Raw genomic sequence first — 14,335 nt, 5'->3', positions numbered from 1 at the left:
AATTTGCTCAGGGTTGCAAAACTCTTAAGTCAAGAACTAGGCTCACAAACTCCTACCACTTTGCTATATGCCTCTCTTATCATCTCCAGATAGCTTCCCTGCCTACAGTCTGTATGTTATACGTGCCACCTGGGTGTCTTTCAGACATTTACCAGAGGCTAGAGTAAGCCAGCCTTTGCTCCTATCCAAAACAGTCACACTCCATGTTCCCTGCCTTGTCCAAGTCCCAATGCAGGAGTTCATGCCTGACAGTAAACCATCTCATGATAATTTCCCCTATAAATTTACCTATAAAGAAGGATGGGATATGGTGGGAAGCAGACATAAGCATTCTGGTCAATTTGTCGGTGTCGATAAGTTGCCCTTTAGGTATGCAGTGGTTTCCTATGTGTTTTGGTAGTTTCTTGCTCTCCTAAGTCTGGACTCTGCACTTTTCCATGGGGTTTAGGACTAACTTTGTACCCCCCAGTGTCTTTAGTGAATATATTTTGCCTCTAATTGAATATCTTGGGCAGAAAGATGTTCTAATATCAGAGCTTGAACTATGAAAGAACTAAATATTCAGTGTAAATACAGATGTAGAAATTACTAGTATGGCAAAAGAAGAAAAAACTCACCTGAAGGGACCATCAGGGGATATCTGATGGGTTTAAAGCCTGATAGATCTGAAAGTCCCCAAAAGAAGCATTTGGAAGTGACAAGCCTATGTTTACTTCTGAGAGTTAGTTGAGCTGGATGAAGAGAAATTTTGACTGGTGCTTTGTGGTCATTTTTGTAGTAGAACCAAAGCTCCATGGTGTTTGCTAAAGTTGGAGAGTGCAAGTGAGCCCTAAAATACTGTTAACCACTTGTATCTTTTCCCTTTTAGGAAGACATCTCCCAGATCATTGATCAAGGTGTGGTGGCAGGTCAACAGAAGGCACTGGAATGCCCAACTGATAGTGTACGTAATTTCCACTTTAGGTTTCACTCTACTGGGATGGTGTGCATTATAAGTGGGTTCCAGAAAAAAAAGGAGGTGATTACAATGAAATCAAATCCTTTGTGACTTGCCAGGAGGTTTTGGTATGTCTTGCAACTTGAAGTCAACCCACAGCCGTATAACTGATTCTGTGTAAGGTGTTTGGAAATATTCTCTGTGCGTCTTCCTGGACCAATACCCTGAACAGGTGTTTAAAAGTGGGCCATTCCTGCAAACACACCTGCACTTAAATTCTGAGAGTGCCATGTCTTAATGTCATAAATAAAAATTTTAGGTGGGAGAATGCATTGTTCTATAAAAACATAAATACAATAATGTTGTATTGCTCCTTGCATTTTAAGTTTCACTTCACTTAAAAAAGCAAAACTATACATTTCTGTCAGATTTTTGTACTTTTGTTGCTGTCAAGTGTGTTTTTTTAATCTTGATTCTCATTTCTATATTCTAGTTTATATTTTCATGCTGCTAAAATTTACATTATTACTGTACTATTCTTATGTTTAAGGAACTAGAACTTACAAGAAATGCATAATATTTCAAACATTGCCAAAGGAAACGCCTTTGAAAAGTCTCCAAAATTATATGCTAAAAACCTAAATAAAAATGAGTAGGTGTAGGGGTGCCTGGCTGTCTCAGTCGGTAGAACATGAGACTCTCGATCTCAGGGTTTTGAATTTGAGCCCCATGTTGGATGTAGAGATTACTTAAAAATATAAAATCTTTTTTAAAAATGAGGTGTAGGAAGAACCTTAAAAATAACCACATTCGGTTCAACTGAAAACGTATAAGCAATTTTTAATTTAAGGACACATTTTTTACTTTATGTAATGCATTCGTAATACTATTAATGTGTTAATACATTATATGCTTCCACTTACCACAAGGCACATATCAGCCATCTCGAAAATGTTATTTTAGAATAACATTTTATTCATCATCTGCCCTTTCTTTTCCCTGTTGGAAAATGAGCACTTAAATATCGAAAGCATTTTCCTTTGGGAAAGCGATTGTAACCCTTTTCCGCGGCTACAGAAGAGAAAGGACCCACAGGTCAGTGAGCAGCACGTGCACCGAGGCTGTGTCAGCTCATTATGACAACTTCCCAACCACTTGAGCTGTTCCAAACCAGCCCTGACGGTTTTCAATCAGGAGCTGGCTGGTCATTTATTATCAAAGGACATAAAAACATTAATAGCTATTATCAGTTGAACTCTTAAACTGTTCCTGGCACAGTGATAGGTTTACTTATATACTTTTCTCTTTGATCTTTACAGCAGGTTTGCAAGGTTTAGAGACAATGCCACCAATTTACAGATGAGGAAGTTAAGTACAAGGAAGTTAAGTGACTTGCCTGTGGCCACACAGCTATCAGTAGTAGCAAACTCAACAATTCCTATCTTGTTTTGAATGGTGATTTTTTTTTCCCCATCATAAAGACCTGATGAACTGTAGATCCTTTTCTCCAGAAAAACACTGATTAACATAATTTTGATACAACACAGGATTTTTATAATTCCCAAAATGCCTTCTGTGGATCTCTTAGAAACCCATTCACCCCACGTTAAGAATCCATGGCTTAACTTTAAGCAATAATTCTTAAAACACAAAATGTGCCAATTTACTTGGTTTAGAAGGGGCGTTCCGGCATCCATAAATTTTAAAAGCTCCCTAGCAATTTTTGTTATAAAGACAGGGTCTGAGAATCACTGGTTTAGTTAGGTTAGATGGCCTATAACATCCATTCCAACTCTCAGGTTTGAATAGAAGACATTCAACAGAAAATCCAATCTTTCTTATCTTTCATTCTTGTTAGTTTGGTTTTGTGCCAATGGATGAGTCACAGGGAGCATACATTCCATCCTTCACCATACCTACCAACAAGAAGTCTGCCTCTAAAAGTATATGTTGGACTTCTCACTTGGTTCCTGTGGACTTTTTCCTTCTTGTTGTTGTTTTTAACGTTTATTTATTTTTGAAACAGAGAGAGACAGAGCATGAGCAGGGGAGGGGCAGAGAGAGAGGGAGACACAGAATCCAAAGCAGGCTCCAGGCTCTGAGCTGTCAGCACAGAGCCCGATGCGGGGCTCGAACTCACAGACCATGAGATCATGACCTGAGCCAAAGCTGGACGCTTAACCTACTGAGCCACCCAGGGGCCCCTATTTCCTTGTTTTTTAATTGAGTTCAATACTATCAATATCTGTTGGAAAGCTGTTATACACAATGAAATGGAATGCTACCTGGAGCTGAGATGTAATGATGCAAACATTCCCTGCTATTATAAAAGTGATAATGTCATGATTGTGGTCTCTTGTACTTTCCTGTTTTATTTTTTTTTTTCTTCTTCAACGTTTTTTTTTTTTTTTTTTTTTTTTTTTTTTTGGGACAGAGAGAGACAGAGCATGAACGGGGGAGGGGCAGAGAGAGAGGGAGACACAGAATTGGAAACAGGCTCCAGGCTCCGAGCCATCAGCCCAGAGCCTGACGCGGGGCTCGAACTCACGGACCGCGAGATCGTGACCTGGCTGAAGTCGGACGCTTAACCGACTGCGCCACCCAGGCGCCCCTTGTACTTTCCTGTTTTAAAAATCACATCATTTTTTCGTTAAAAAGAATTCTTTAGCTTCCATTTTGCTTTGTTATTGATATTCTTTTTAAAGATGATACACAACAAAAGTGGAATTTAAGTACTGTATGAGTTTAGATTAGGCTCAATCTCTACAGGAAGTATCTCTTCTATATAAAGTATGGGTATGGTCAGTCTAAGAATGATTATCATTCTTATTTGATTACCATCCTCAAAAAATGCATCCATTTTTTGGTCCAAGATGGCTTCTCCAGTTATTATCACCCCATCTGTATGCCAGTTAGGGAGAAGAGGAAGGCAGGATTCTAATCCTTAAGAGAATGACCTGAAAATTGTACAGGTCGTATCTGTTTACATCCTACTGGATAAGAGTCTGCAGATGTATCTGGCTGCAAGGAGGCTAGAAAATGTGGTCCTTAGAGTAATTGATATTTAGGTGGCTCCATTGTTCAGTTTTCTGATAATAAACCTGTATTTGTCATTTTTCCACTGCCCTCGTTTTTGAAATCACTGAAAATATGTCTTTGAATAAATCTTTTTAAGAAAGTATATGGTCATTATTAAATGTTGGTGATAGAAAAACTGCAGAAAAGAACGTTCATAGACTCATTGCCAAGCGGCTGTTTGATAAACATTTTAAACTTGTTGCATTCTGGGGTGCTTGGTGGCTCAGATAGTACAGCATGCAATTCTTTTTTTTTTTTTTTTTTTGTGAGAGAAAGAGTGTGTGCATGCATGCAGAGAGGGAGTGAGAGAATTCCAAGCAGGCTCTGCACTGTCAGTGTGGAGCCCAAGGCAGGGCTTGATGCAGGGCTTGATCCCATGAACTGTGAACACAACCAGAGCCAAAATCAAGAATTGGAGGTTCAACCAGCTGAGCTACCCACGCACCCCTAGCATGCCACTCTTGATCTCAGAGTTGTAAGTTCGAGCCCATAATGGGGATAGAGATTACTTAAAAATAAAATCTTCTAAAAATAAAAATACAATAATTTGTAGCATTGTTTAGCTACTGACTTTTAATCCAACCTCTTCCTCTCATTAGTTTGTGATTTCAGATAATGACAATGACTTCTGTATCTGGAAAAGAGAGTAATAGTGTCTAACCCTCCAGGTTCTTCTTATAAATGAATGAATTCATAGATGTAAAAGTGTTTTTGAAAACTAGAAAGTACAATGCAGATGCACAATGGGTGGTACTGTTTTAGTTTTTATATACTGTACAGCACCTTGTATTGAGGCACAGCCTTCCACTGACAGAATCTTGAGGTATCATTATTCTGGAGCAGTTACCTTGATCCTATTTCTAGACTCCAGGGACAGCCTGGTGCTTCACTGCCTCCACCAGAATCTTCCAGCTGGGGATGGGTTCCCTGGCTAACTACAGATCAAGAAGGCAGGTCAGGTCACTACCTATATTTCTTAACTGCCTGTGAAGCAAGCATGGAATCCTTTTGGTTTTTCTTGGTTTTCTAATACTAATATTCATTGGAGGTCTTATCAACCCAAATCCAGAATGACAAGTTAATTTTCCGAAGCTCACGTAGCAAAGGTCTCCGTACCTTCACTGAATTACAAATTCATTTTCGACTGTGAATTTCCATGTCTTCAATTTTGCTCTTGTATATCCATTCATTGACTCATTCATTCATTCATCAAACATTTATTGAGGCTCTACTATGTTCCAGGCACTGGGAGTCAATGGTGAATAAGGTACAGGTCTTTGAGATGAATTAAAATATAATTGGTGTACCTGGCACTTAGTAAGCTTTCAGTGGATGCTTATTTCCTCTTCCTGACCCTCATGTTGCTCAGTTAAGCTGCCTAATGCATTTGACTATTGTGGATGTGTCCAGAAGAGATGGACAGTGTTGTATGCTCAGAACATCTGCAGCATAGATTGCTTTTCACCGGGCACAGCATAGGTATGTGCACTTCGCATTGATTTCATCAGTAAGTAGAAATTGTAAAAATTTTTGTTCTGCTTACCAGCCCCAGCATCATATACAGACCACAACGATAAGTATTGTCAGCTTTTATCCTTCTTCCCTTCCTTGATCCATCCTTCACTGAAGCATTTTAGATGTAAGATTAAAATAGGGAGGCATGGGGGATGGGACACAAATCATCCTAACTCCCTCCTGCTACCTCTCCCACTCTAAATTCTCAGAAGACATTATTGGAGTGCTGCCATTGTTTTGGTAACAACACACCAGTTTTAAAGTCTTGTGCTTTTGTTATCTTTCTCCTCTTTGACATGCATCTAATTTTCCTTTCTTTTGTAGGCTGTCAGCCAAATGAAACAGCAAAAATATTCGACGAAAGTTTCCTTCAGTTCACAAGAGATACCTTTAGCACCAGCTCCGTCATACCATTCAACAGATGCAGACTTCCCAGGCTATGGTATGATTCTTTCTCTGAGCAAAATTGAATAGACTCATCAGACATGAGAAAAGGGAAGGGATTGTGATGTCCTGAAAAGAGCACTGGACCAGGAGTCAGGAAGCCTGGCTTTGCACCCCTCCTATACTTTCTTAGCTTTGGGACTTGGACAGGTCACCATTTTCCTCATCTCTGTTTTTGGGATTGCCTAGTGCTTATTGAATATAAAAGTACTAGAACAAAAAAGGCCCTCAGTAAATACTGTTTGAATATGAGGCTTACAAATAAATTATTCTGTACTCTCTCCAAAAGAGTGTGTTTAGTTCATGAGTAATACCTCTTAAAAATCCTATTCAGTCAAATTGTTAGCCTTGCATATGTTGATATAAGTTATTTGAAGACTGTTAATTTTCAGTGCTTAAAGACAAGAGTATTCACTTTCTATCTTTGAATTCCTGGCATGAATTATGCTGACTGGCAGTTGAAAATAGAATTTCAAAATGAATAATGAGTATTTCTACTCTGTTTTTATATTATATAAGTCAGTTTTTAAAAAGCCTATTTAAAACATTATGCTTACCAGTGGCAAAACACAACCCTGAATGAATTTAGCAAGCCTGACACCTTTATGGTATTAGTCTTTTACATGTTTTTCATAAACATTAACTCAATAAAAAATTTAGCAAGCCAGTATTATTCTGAAGTACTGGATTTTTACTAAAATTCTTGATGAATGTGGTCAGCAAACTATGACCCGTGGGTCAAATTTGGCCCACCATCTGTTTTTGCATGGTCTCCAAAAATGGTTTTCATATTTTTAAAAGGTTGGAAAAGTCAAAAGACTATTTCATGAAAATCATCTGAAACCCAGACTTCAGTGTCCATAAATAAAATTTAAAATACTATGCTCATTTGTTTATCTGTTGTCTAAGGCTGCTTTCACACATTAAGGATAGAATTGAGTAGTTGCCACAGAGAATGCATGGCCTGTAAAGCTCAAAATACTTACTATGTGGCCTTTTACTGAGAAAGTAACAATAATTTACCAATTGAGTTTTTATTTTATTTTTTATTTTTTAAAATTTACATCCAAATTAGTTAGCATATAGTGAAACAATGATTTCAGGAGTATATTCCTTAGTGTCCCTTACCCATTTAGCCCATCCCCCTTCCCACAACCCCTCCCGTTACCCTCAGTTCTCCATATTTATGAGTCTCTTCTCTTTTGCCCCCCTCCCTATCTTTATATTATTTTTGTTTCCCTTCTCTTATGTTCATCTGTTTTGTCTCTTAAAGTCCTCATATGAGTGAAGTCATATGATTTTTGTCTTTCTCTGACTGACTAATTTCACTTAGCATAATACCCTCCAGTTCCATCCACGTACTTGCAAATGGCAAGATTTCATTCTTTTTGATTGCCAAGTAATACTCCATTGTATATATATACCACATCTTCTTTATCCATTCATCCATTGATGGACATTTGGGCTCTTTCCATACTTTGGCTATTGTTGAAGTGCTGCTATAAGCATGGGGGTGCATGTGCCCCTTCAAAACAGCACACCTGTATCCTGTGGATAAATGCCTAGTAATGCAATTGCTGGCTCGTAGGGTAGTTCTATTTTTAGTTTTTTGAGGAACCTTCATACTGTTTTCCAGAGTGGCTACACCAGCTTGCATTCCCAACCAATTGAGTTTTGATATGATGTATCACATATTTATATCTCAATAACAGAAATTAATCATCCTGTAATTTAATCTGTGGAGATTCTACTCGTTCAGTCATTTCCTTACCAAACATTTATTGGGGGCCTGGTATGTCAGGCTTTGGGCCGGATTGTATGGGAGAAATACATACCAAGACTGACTCAGGACCAGCTAGAATGAGGCAAAAATGGAGGAAAAGAAATGCCATCGCCAGCATCTCTGACTATGTTTTCTCTCTCTTCTCATCCAAGAGGCTAAACTAGTCATTTACATAAGGACAAGAAACTTTGTAAAGCATTCATGAAATTATGCCACTATATTGTACATGGTTTTTATTGTAAATGAATGGAAAATGCAGTGTGAATTACATATGCTGCAAAAAGATCTGGAGTGAAATTAGGTTTATAATTTAATATTCTTCTAATAAGGCATTTGTTATTGAGGCTGCGTCACTAAATTTCTCACTCTTAACCAAGAGACCATTAGATTAACAAATTCCATGTGGTCAGAAAGAGTGACTATATGAATGCTACATTATGCCAGCTGCTGGACTGGGCACCTTACACACATTGTTCATTTAATTCCTATTAGAAAGTGGCTCGTTACATGCATCTTTTCAGATGAGGAATGAGCCTCGGTTTCACCCACCTTTTAATTTCCTTCCTGGGAACTTAAATCCGTGTCGCCACCACTCCAAAACCTGCTTTATTATTATTATTGCTTACAGCAAAACCCTCCACAGACTTACCTACAGCCTGTTCCCTTTTGTTTAATATCACAGATTGGCAAACTTTTTCTGTAAGGAGCCAGATAGTAAATATTTAAGGCTTGTGGACCATATGGACTCTGTTGCAGCTACTCAACTCTGTTGTCATAGGGTGATAACAGCCATAGACTGCAAGTAAATGAACAGGGCTATGTTCCAATATAACTTCATTTATGGACATTGAAATTTGAATTTCATGTAATTTTGACATGTCTTCAAAAAAATTTTTTTTTCATTTTTTTTTCAACCTTTTGAAAATGTAAAAATCATTCTTACCCCGCAGACCCTTGCTTGTACAGATGTTTAATGAGCTTTCTGGATCCCAAGTTGGTCCCTGTGCATTAGCTGCAGCTGACCAGCAGGTGGGGCTCTTTATTATCAGCCCTTAACTAAATTCTACCACGTTGTAAGAATCAGTACTTGTGATGATTAAGCTTAGTTGTCAGAAAAGATGACATTCTCTGGAGGCTGTTATTTGTATAAGAATCTCTTGAAATTAACCTTTTGAATATTTTGATTTTTCAATTAGTTCGGATCAGTCATCTGGAAAATGCACATATGTAGAAGTTATGCCAGAGAAAGGGGTTGTATTAAACATCTTTTCCTAGCCAGTAAATATTTTTTTTTCTTTTAGTTTTTAGAGAAACTCAATCTAAAAGCAATGATTTAAAAAAGTAAATGTTGGGGCGCCTGGCTGGCTCAGTTGGTAGAGCATGAGACTCTTGATCTCAGGGTTGTGAGTTCTACCCCACATTGGGAATAGATGTTACATTAAAAAGTTAAAAATGAAATCTTTAAAGAAAAGTAAAAGTAGATCTTTATAAAATAGAAATAACTCGTAACGAGTTTTTCAGTCATGGACCCAGTAATTCTTTTTTTTTTTTTTTTAAAGTTTATTTATTTTTGAGAGAGAGACAGAGAGAGACACAGAGAGAGACAGAGCCTGAGCAGGGGAGGGGCAGAGAGAGAGGGAGACACAGAATCTGAAACAGGCTCCAGGCTCCAAGCTGTCAGCACAGAGCCCGACAGGGGGGCTTGAACTCACAAATTGTGGGATCATGACCTGAGCCGAAGTTGGGCACCTAACTGACTGAGCCACCCAGACGCCCCATCCCAGTAATTAATTCTTAAATGTGTTTGTGACACATTATTATTATTTTTTTTTTACTATGTATGTATTTGGGGATCATTGTTCAGTAATTATTATTTTCAGCTAAATCATATTTTATTGATTAAATCCTTTATACATCTTAATTGGTGTGCTATGCTTTAATTGAAAGTAAGCATGAACTCTTAGTGTCTTAGAACTGTAACTCAGAATCTTCTATCATTCTAGTCTTTATTTTCATTATAACGTATGCCTATATGTACTTAATCATTTCATCATTTTTCCATACCAGTTTTCATGGTGTATATTAAGATTTTAAAAACTTCAAGTATAGTTAAAATAAATGATTGAGTAGGGGGTGGTTGTTGTTTTAATCTCAGAAGCGTCAGGTTTCATCCCTTCCTGAATGGGCGTTAAGGACCCAGCGTTTCCTTCATGGTGCTTAGCAGGAAAATAGCGAAATGACGAACACATGCAAACCCCGCGCTCCCCAAGTAACGAGTGTGCACGCCGGACTACATCTCCTACTAGCCGGTCATTCTGTGTTCAATCCTCCAGGTGGTTTCCAGCCTCCTCTGTCAGTGGACCCTGCCACGTGTCCCATTGTTCCTGGCCAGGAAATGATTATAGAAATATCCAAGGGACGTTCAGGTCTTGGTCTCAGCATTGTGGGAGGAAAAGACACACCTTTGGTAAGTTCCTAGAAGTAAAGTGTATCTATACCGTTACAGAGTTAGTTGTGGAACCTTATTATGGCCTTTATCACTTCTATGGAAGACTTGGCTTTTCATGGAATGAGAAGAAGCATAATTATAAATAGATATGCATGCATATTCTGGCCAGCCTTAAGTTTTTCTCAGTGTTTAATTTTCATCAGGATTTTCTCTGTCTAGGACATGGAGTATTTTTTTTTTTTTTTAAGTTTTATTTATTTTTGAGAGAGCACAAGCAGGGGAGAGGCAGAGAGAGGGAATCACAGAATCGGAAGCAGGCTCCAGGCTCTGAGCTGTCAGCACAGGGCCCAGTGTGGGGCTTGAACCCATGAACAGTGAGATCATGACCTGAGCAGAAGTCGGGCGTTTAACCAACTGAACCACCCAGGTGCCCCTGGAGCATTTTTTTATAAATGCTTACTAGACCAACAGCATTATAGCAGCATTTAGACATATTATAACAAGATTATAACTGGGAACACCTGGAGTTAACTAGCTCAGCAGCCAGTTTTAGCTCTCTGCCTTTTCATGGAGTAAGATTTAAATACAGTTTAAAAATACAGCTTGGCGGGGGGGGGGGCATCTGGGTGGTTTCTTCGGCCCAGATCTTGTGTTTTGTGGGTTTGAGCCCTGCATTGGGCTCTGTGCTGACAGCTCAGGGCCTGGAGCCTGCTTCAGATTCTGTGTTTCCCTCTCTCCCTCTCTCCCTCTCCCTCTCTGCCCCTCCCCTGCTCGCATCTGTCTTTTTCTCAAAAATAAATAGACACTAAAAAAAAAAAAAAATACAGCCTGGGGCCACCTGGGTGGCTCAGTCTTAGGTTAAGCTTAAGCGTCTGACTCTTGATTTCAGCTCAGGTCATGATCTCAGGGTTTGTGGCTTTGAGCCCTGCGTTGGGGTCTGCACTGACATCCCAGAGTCTGCTTGGGATTCTCTCTCTCTTCCCCTCTTTCTGCCCCTCCCCTCCCCAAACTAAATAAATAAAACTTAAAAAAAAAAAAAAAACCCTAAAAATATAGCCTGAAAGTGCAACGTGGATGGAACTGGAAGGTATTCTGCTAAGTGAAATAAGTCAGTCAGAGAAAGACAGATACCATATGTTTTCACTCATATGTGGATCTTGGGAAACTTAACAGAAGACCATGGGGGAGGGAAAGGAGGAAAAGAAAAAGTTATAGAGAGGGAGGGAGGCAAACCATAAGAGACTCTTGGATACTGAGAACAAACTGAGGGTTATGGGGGGTGGGGGAGAGGGGAAAGTGGGTGATGGGCACTGAGGAGGGCACTTGTTGGGATGAGCACTGGGTGTTATATGGAAACCAATTTGTCAATAAATTATATTTTAAAAATAATAATAAATAAATAAAAACCAGACTTGAAAATAATGATGATAATAATAATACATAAACAAGAGAACATTTATATCACTTCAAATAAATAAATAAATAAATAAATAAAAATATAGCCTGGACCAAACCACTTGAATGGAAACTTATAAAGAAAAGGTTGCCCCTTTCCTCAATGACAAAAGCTGAACAGACAGCATTCCAAGCCATATAATTAGAAATGTAGGAAAGTTCTGGGGTCTTAATATGCTAAAGACATTGGAGGAGTATGCAGAAACTACTGGTCAACCTTGAAGATTGGCTGTTTCTCCCTTCCAGGGCCTGTTTCCTCATTTATCCAAAGAGATATTCGTAAATATTAAATAAGCCGAATTTGTATAAATCTGTATTTAAAACGAACGAGGGAAATCATATTTTAAGGAAATTTTGTAGTGAATTCTTTCATGAAGAAGTAACCCTCTGATTTGAGTTTTGTAGATATAAGTCTATACTGCTTAAAATAAGGCAGAACTAGATTTTCCATAGGAAATCAGAAGACTTACTTTAAATCAGCATGTTTTGCCTAGCTAAATGAGTTTGTTAACTGATTTTTTCTTTTGTTTTTGTTTTTGTTTTTGCTTTGTGTGGGTTGGTTAGAAAACCTGAGTAAGATGTGCCCATGCTGCACTTGGGACTTTACTATTGCATATATTTGTGCTGTTGGCTGCTAGTTTGGAGGCTTCCAGTGCTCCTTTTCACCTGCTGCTTCTTGGATGTGAGGCTATTTGCTAAATACTACGTTCTGCTTCTCTTTGCCACCACAAGGCAGCCAAAAAAAAAAAAAAAATCTTTAACAGCATTCTAAAGTTCATAATATATAGTTCTGCCTTTTGAGACTATAAATCCCATTGTCCTTGGAAGGATAAGCACCACTTTAAAAATGAGAAATGGGGTGCAGCTTTTATTTTTCAACCTCAGGTACCTCATCCAAAGCTGTAAGTTAGACTCACTAGTTAATATATAGCCATGTCTGTTTTTGGTGAAGCTGAACAGCTGGGGGGTGGAAGGTGCTTTAACAAATAAAACCACTGTTTACCACAATGAAGATCTTTTGTTTCCTTCTAAATTTTGACATGGAATACATAGCCTAATTAACATGCCAGGTCATATTATCCAGTCAGGTCATGGGATTGCATCCAGCCAGCAGGAAGTTACAAATAAAGATGAGAGCGTATGAAAGGGAATTGCGGACAGTTTGACCCACTGTCAAAAGTACCTTTGCACTTGCCTTTGCACATGTGATTATGTGATGCCTCCTTGAGCTCTGATGCAGGGAAAGAGCATGTTTTGCGTGCTGGTGACCCTTCTTAAGCATTTGCTCCAACCATCTCAGTTAGGGTTTCTGTGCTCTCTCTGTTGTGTGTCCAACAGATACTTTTACTATCTTTGGAGGAATGAAGCCTCTGGGACTTGGTCTTGACAACACACCAGTCCTATCTGCTGTAAATAATTGCTTCAGAACCAAGACAGATGGTTTCTGAGATCAGAGAGGGAGATCTCACTTGACACCCCAATGTGTTTGCAGCCCGTCCTCTAACATAGGCCTTTTAAAACACCAAGACAATGGTGAGGGTGAGCCTCTTGGGAAGGTTTATGAGCACACCTGCACCCACTCCTCAATGACAAACTTCTGCCTCCGTTGTTTCAATCTTATGATGTGCTCCCAGGTCTGCTTTTGGTGAATGTGGCTCTTGTATGATAGCCTGCATATGTTTGCTTGAAGGCTGCCCTCTTCTTAATGCCGAGGACATGAAGTTGAATGACATAACCCTGCCCTTACACATTTGTTCAAGTTGATCCTACTACCATCAGTGTTTATGGTCTAATATAAGGGACCAACCAGTGAAAAATCTTAATAAGGACCATTAAAATAGCTACTTTCTCTGGAAAGCATAAAAAAGTAGAACTGTAGTGCACATTGTCTAGATATACTTAATATGGATTCGTTTTTATATGTTTCTTATACGCCAGTATCTTAGTCTATTCAGGCTACTGTAATAAAATGCCACTGACTGATGGCTTATAAACAACAGAAATTTATTTTTCATGGTACTGGAGGCTGGAGGCCCAAGATCACAGAGTCAGACGAGGGCCCTCTTCTGGGTTGTAGACTTCTCGTATCCTCACATTGTGAAAGGAGCCTCTGGGGGAGCCTCTTTTAGAAGGACACTAATTTCATCCATGAAGACTCTGCTCTTGTGACCTTATCAGCTCCAAAACGGCCCACCTCCTAATGCCATCACACTGGTCATTAGGGTTTCTACATATGAGTTTAGAGGGGCACACAACAAGGAGATCAGATAAGGTATAAAGTAGTATATTTACTTATATTTTTTATCTCCTTCCATCCATCCGTCCACCCATGCTTTCATCCTATGTCTTCCCCCACTGCCACCACCTATTTTGGTCTTGGAGTACTAGTTTTCATGAAATCTTGCAACTCAGAAGACACAGCATATTCTGCCAAATGAAAGACTGAGGTATGATGCTTGCCACATATGTTTTAAGCATCTCCCTGAATCTTTCAGTTCCCCCTTCTCTGAAATGTTTGCTTGCTGATGAGAAGTTTTACCTCTAGTGTCCCCAGAGGAAGTAAAATATAGTTTTCCAATGTCATTTTATTGGTGGTTATTCTATTATATCAGCCTTGGGAATTCTAGAGAAGAGAAAGAAGAACTTAAACAAGTGTTTCATCTCAGAATATTGG

The 14,335-nt window shown here is 38.9% G+C and overlaps 1 protein-coding gene across 3 annotated transcripts in view; it reads left to right on the top strand.

The window, feature by feature from the left end:
- Nucleotides 1-14,335, top strand: part of PATJ (PATJ crumbs cell polarity complex component) — a 361,686-nt gene that overhangs the window by 285,844 nt on the left and 61,507 nt on the right. For all 3 annotated transcript variants that reach the window (XM_078451845.2, XM_078451844.2, XM_078451846.2), the window contains exons 32-34: nt 869-943; nt 5,855-5,972; nt 10,091-10,224. In XM_078451845.2, coding sequence (XP_078307971.2) covers nt 869-943; nt 5,855-5,972; nt 10,091-10,224 — 327 coding nt within the window. The remainder of the gene's footprint in view (nt 1-868; nt 944-5,854; nt 5,973-10,090; nt 10,225-14,335) is intronic.

Source organism: Panthera onca, chromosome C1, assembly GCF_046562875.1.
Source record: "Panthera onca isolate mPanOnc1 chromosome C1, mPanOnc1 haplotype 2, whole genome shotgun sequence".
In the NCBI taxonomy this organism is placed as follows: Eukaryota; Metazoa; Chordata; class Mammalia; order Carnivora; family Felidae; genus Panthera; species Panthera onca.
This window is presented reverse-complemented; position numbering and strand designations above follow the sequence as displayed.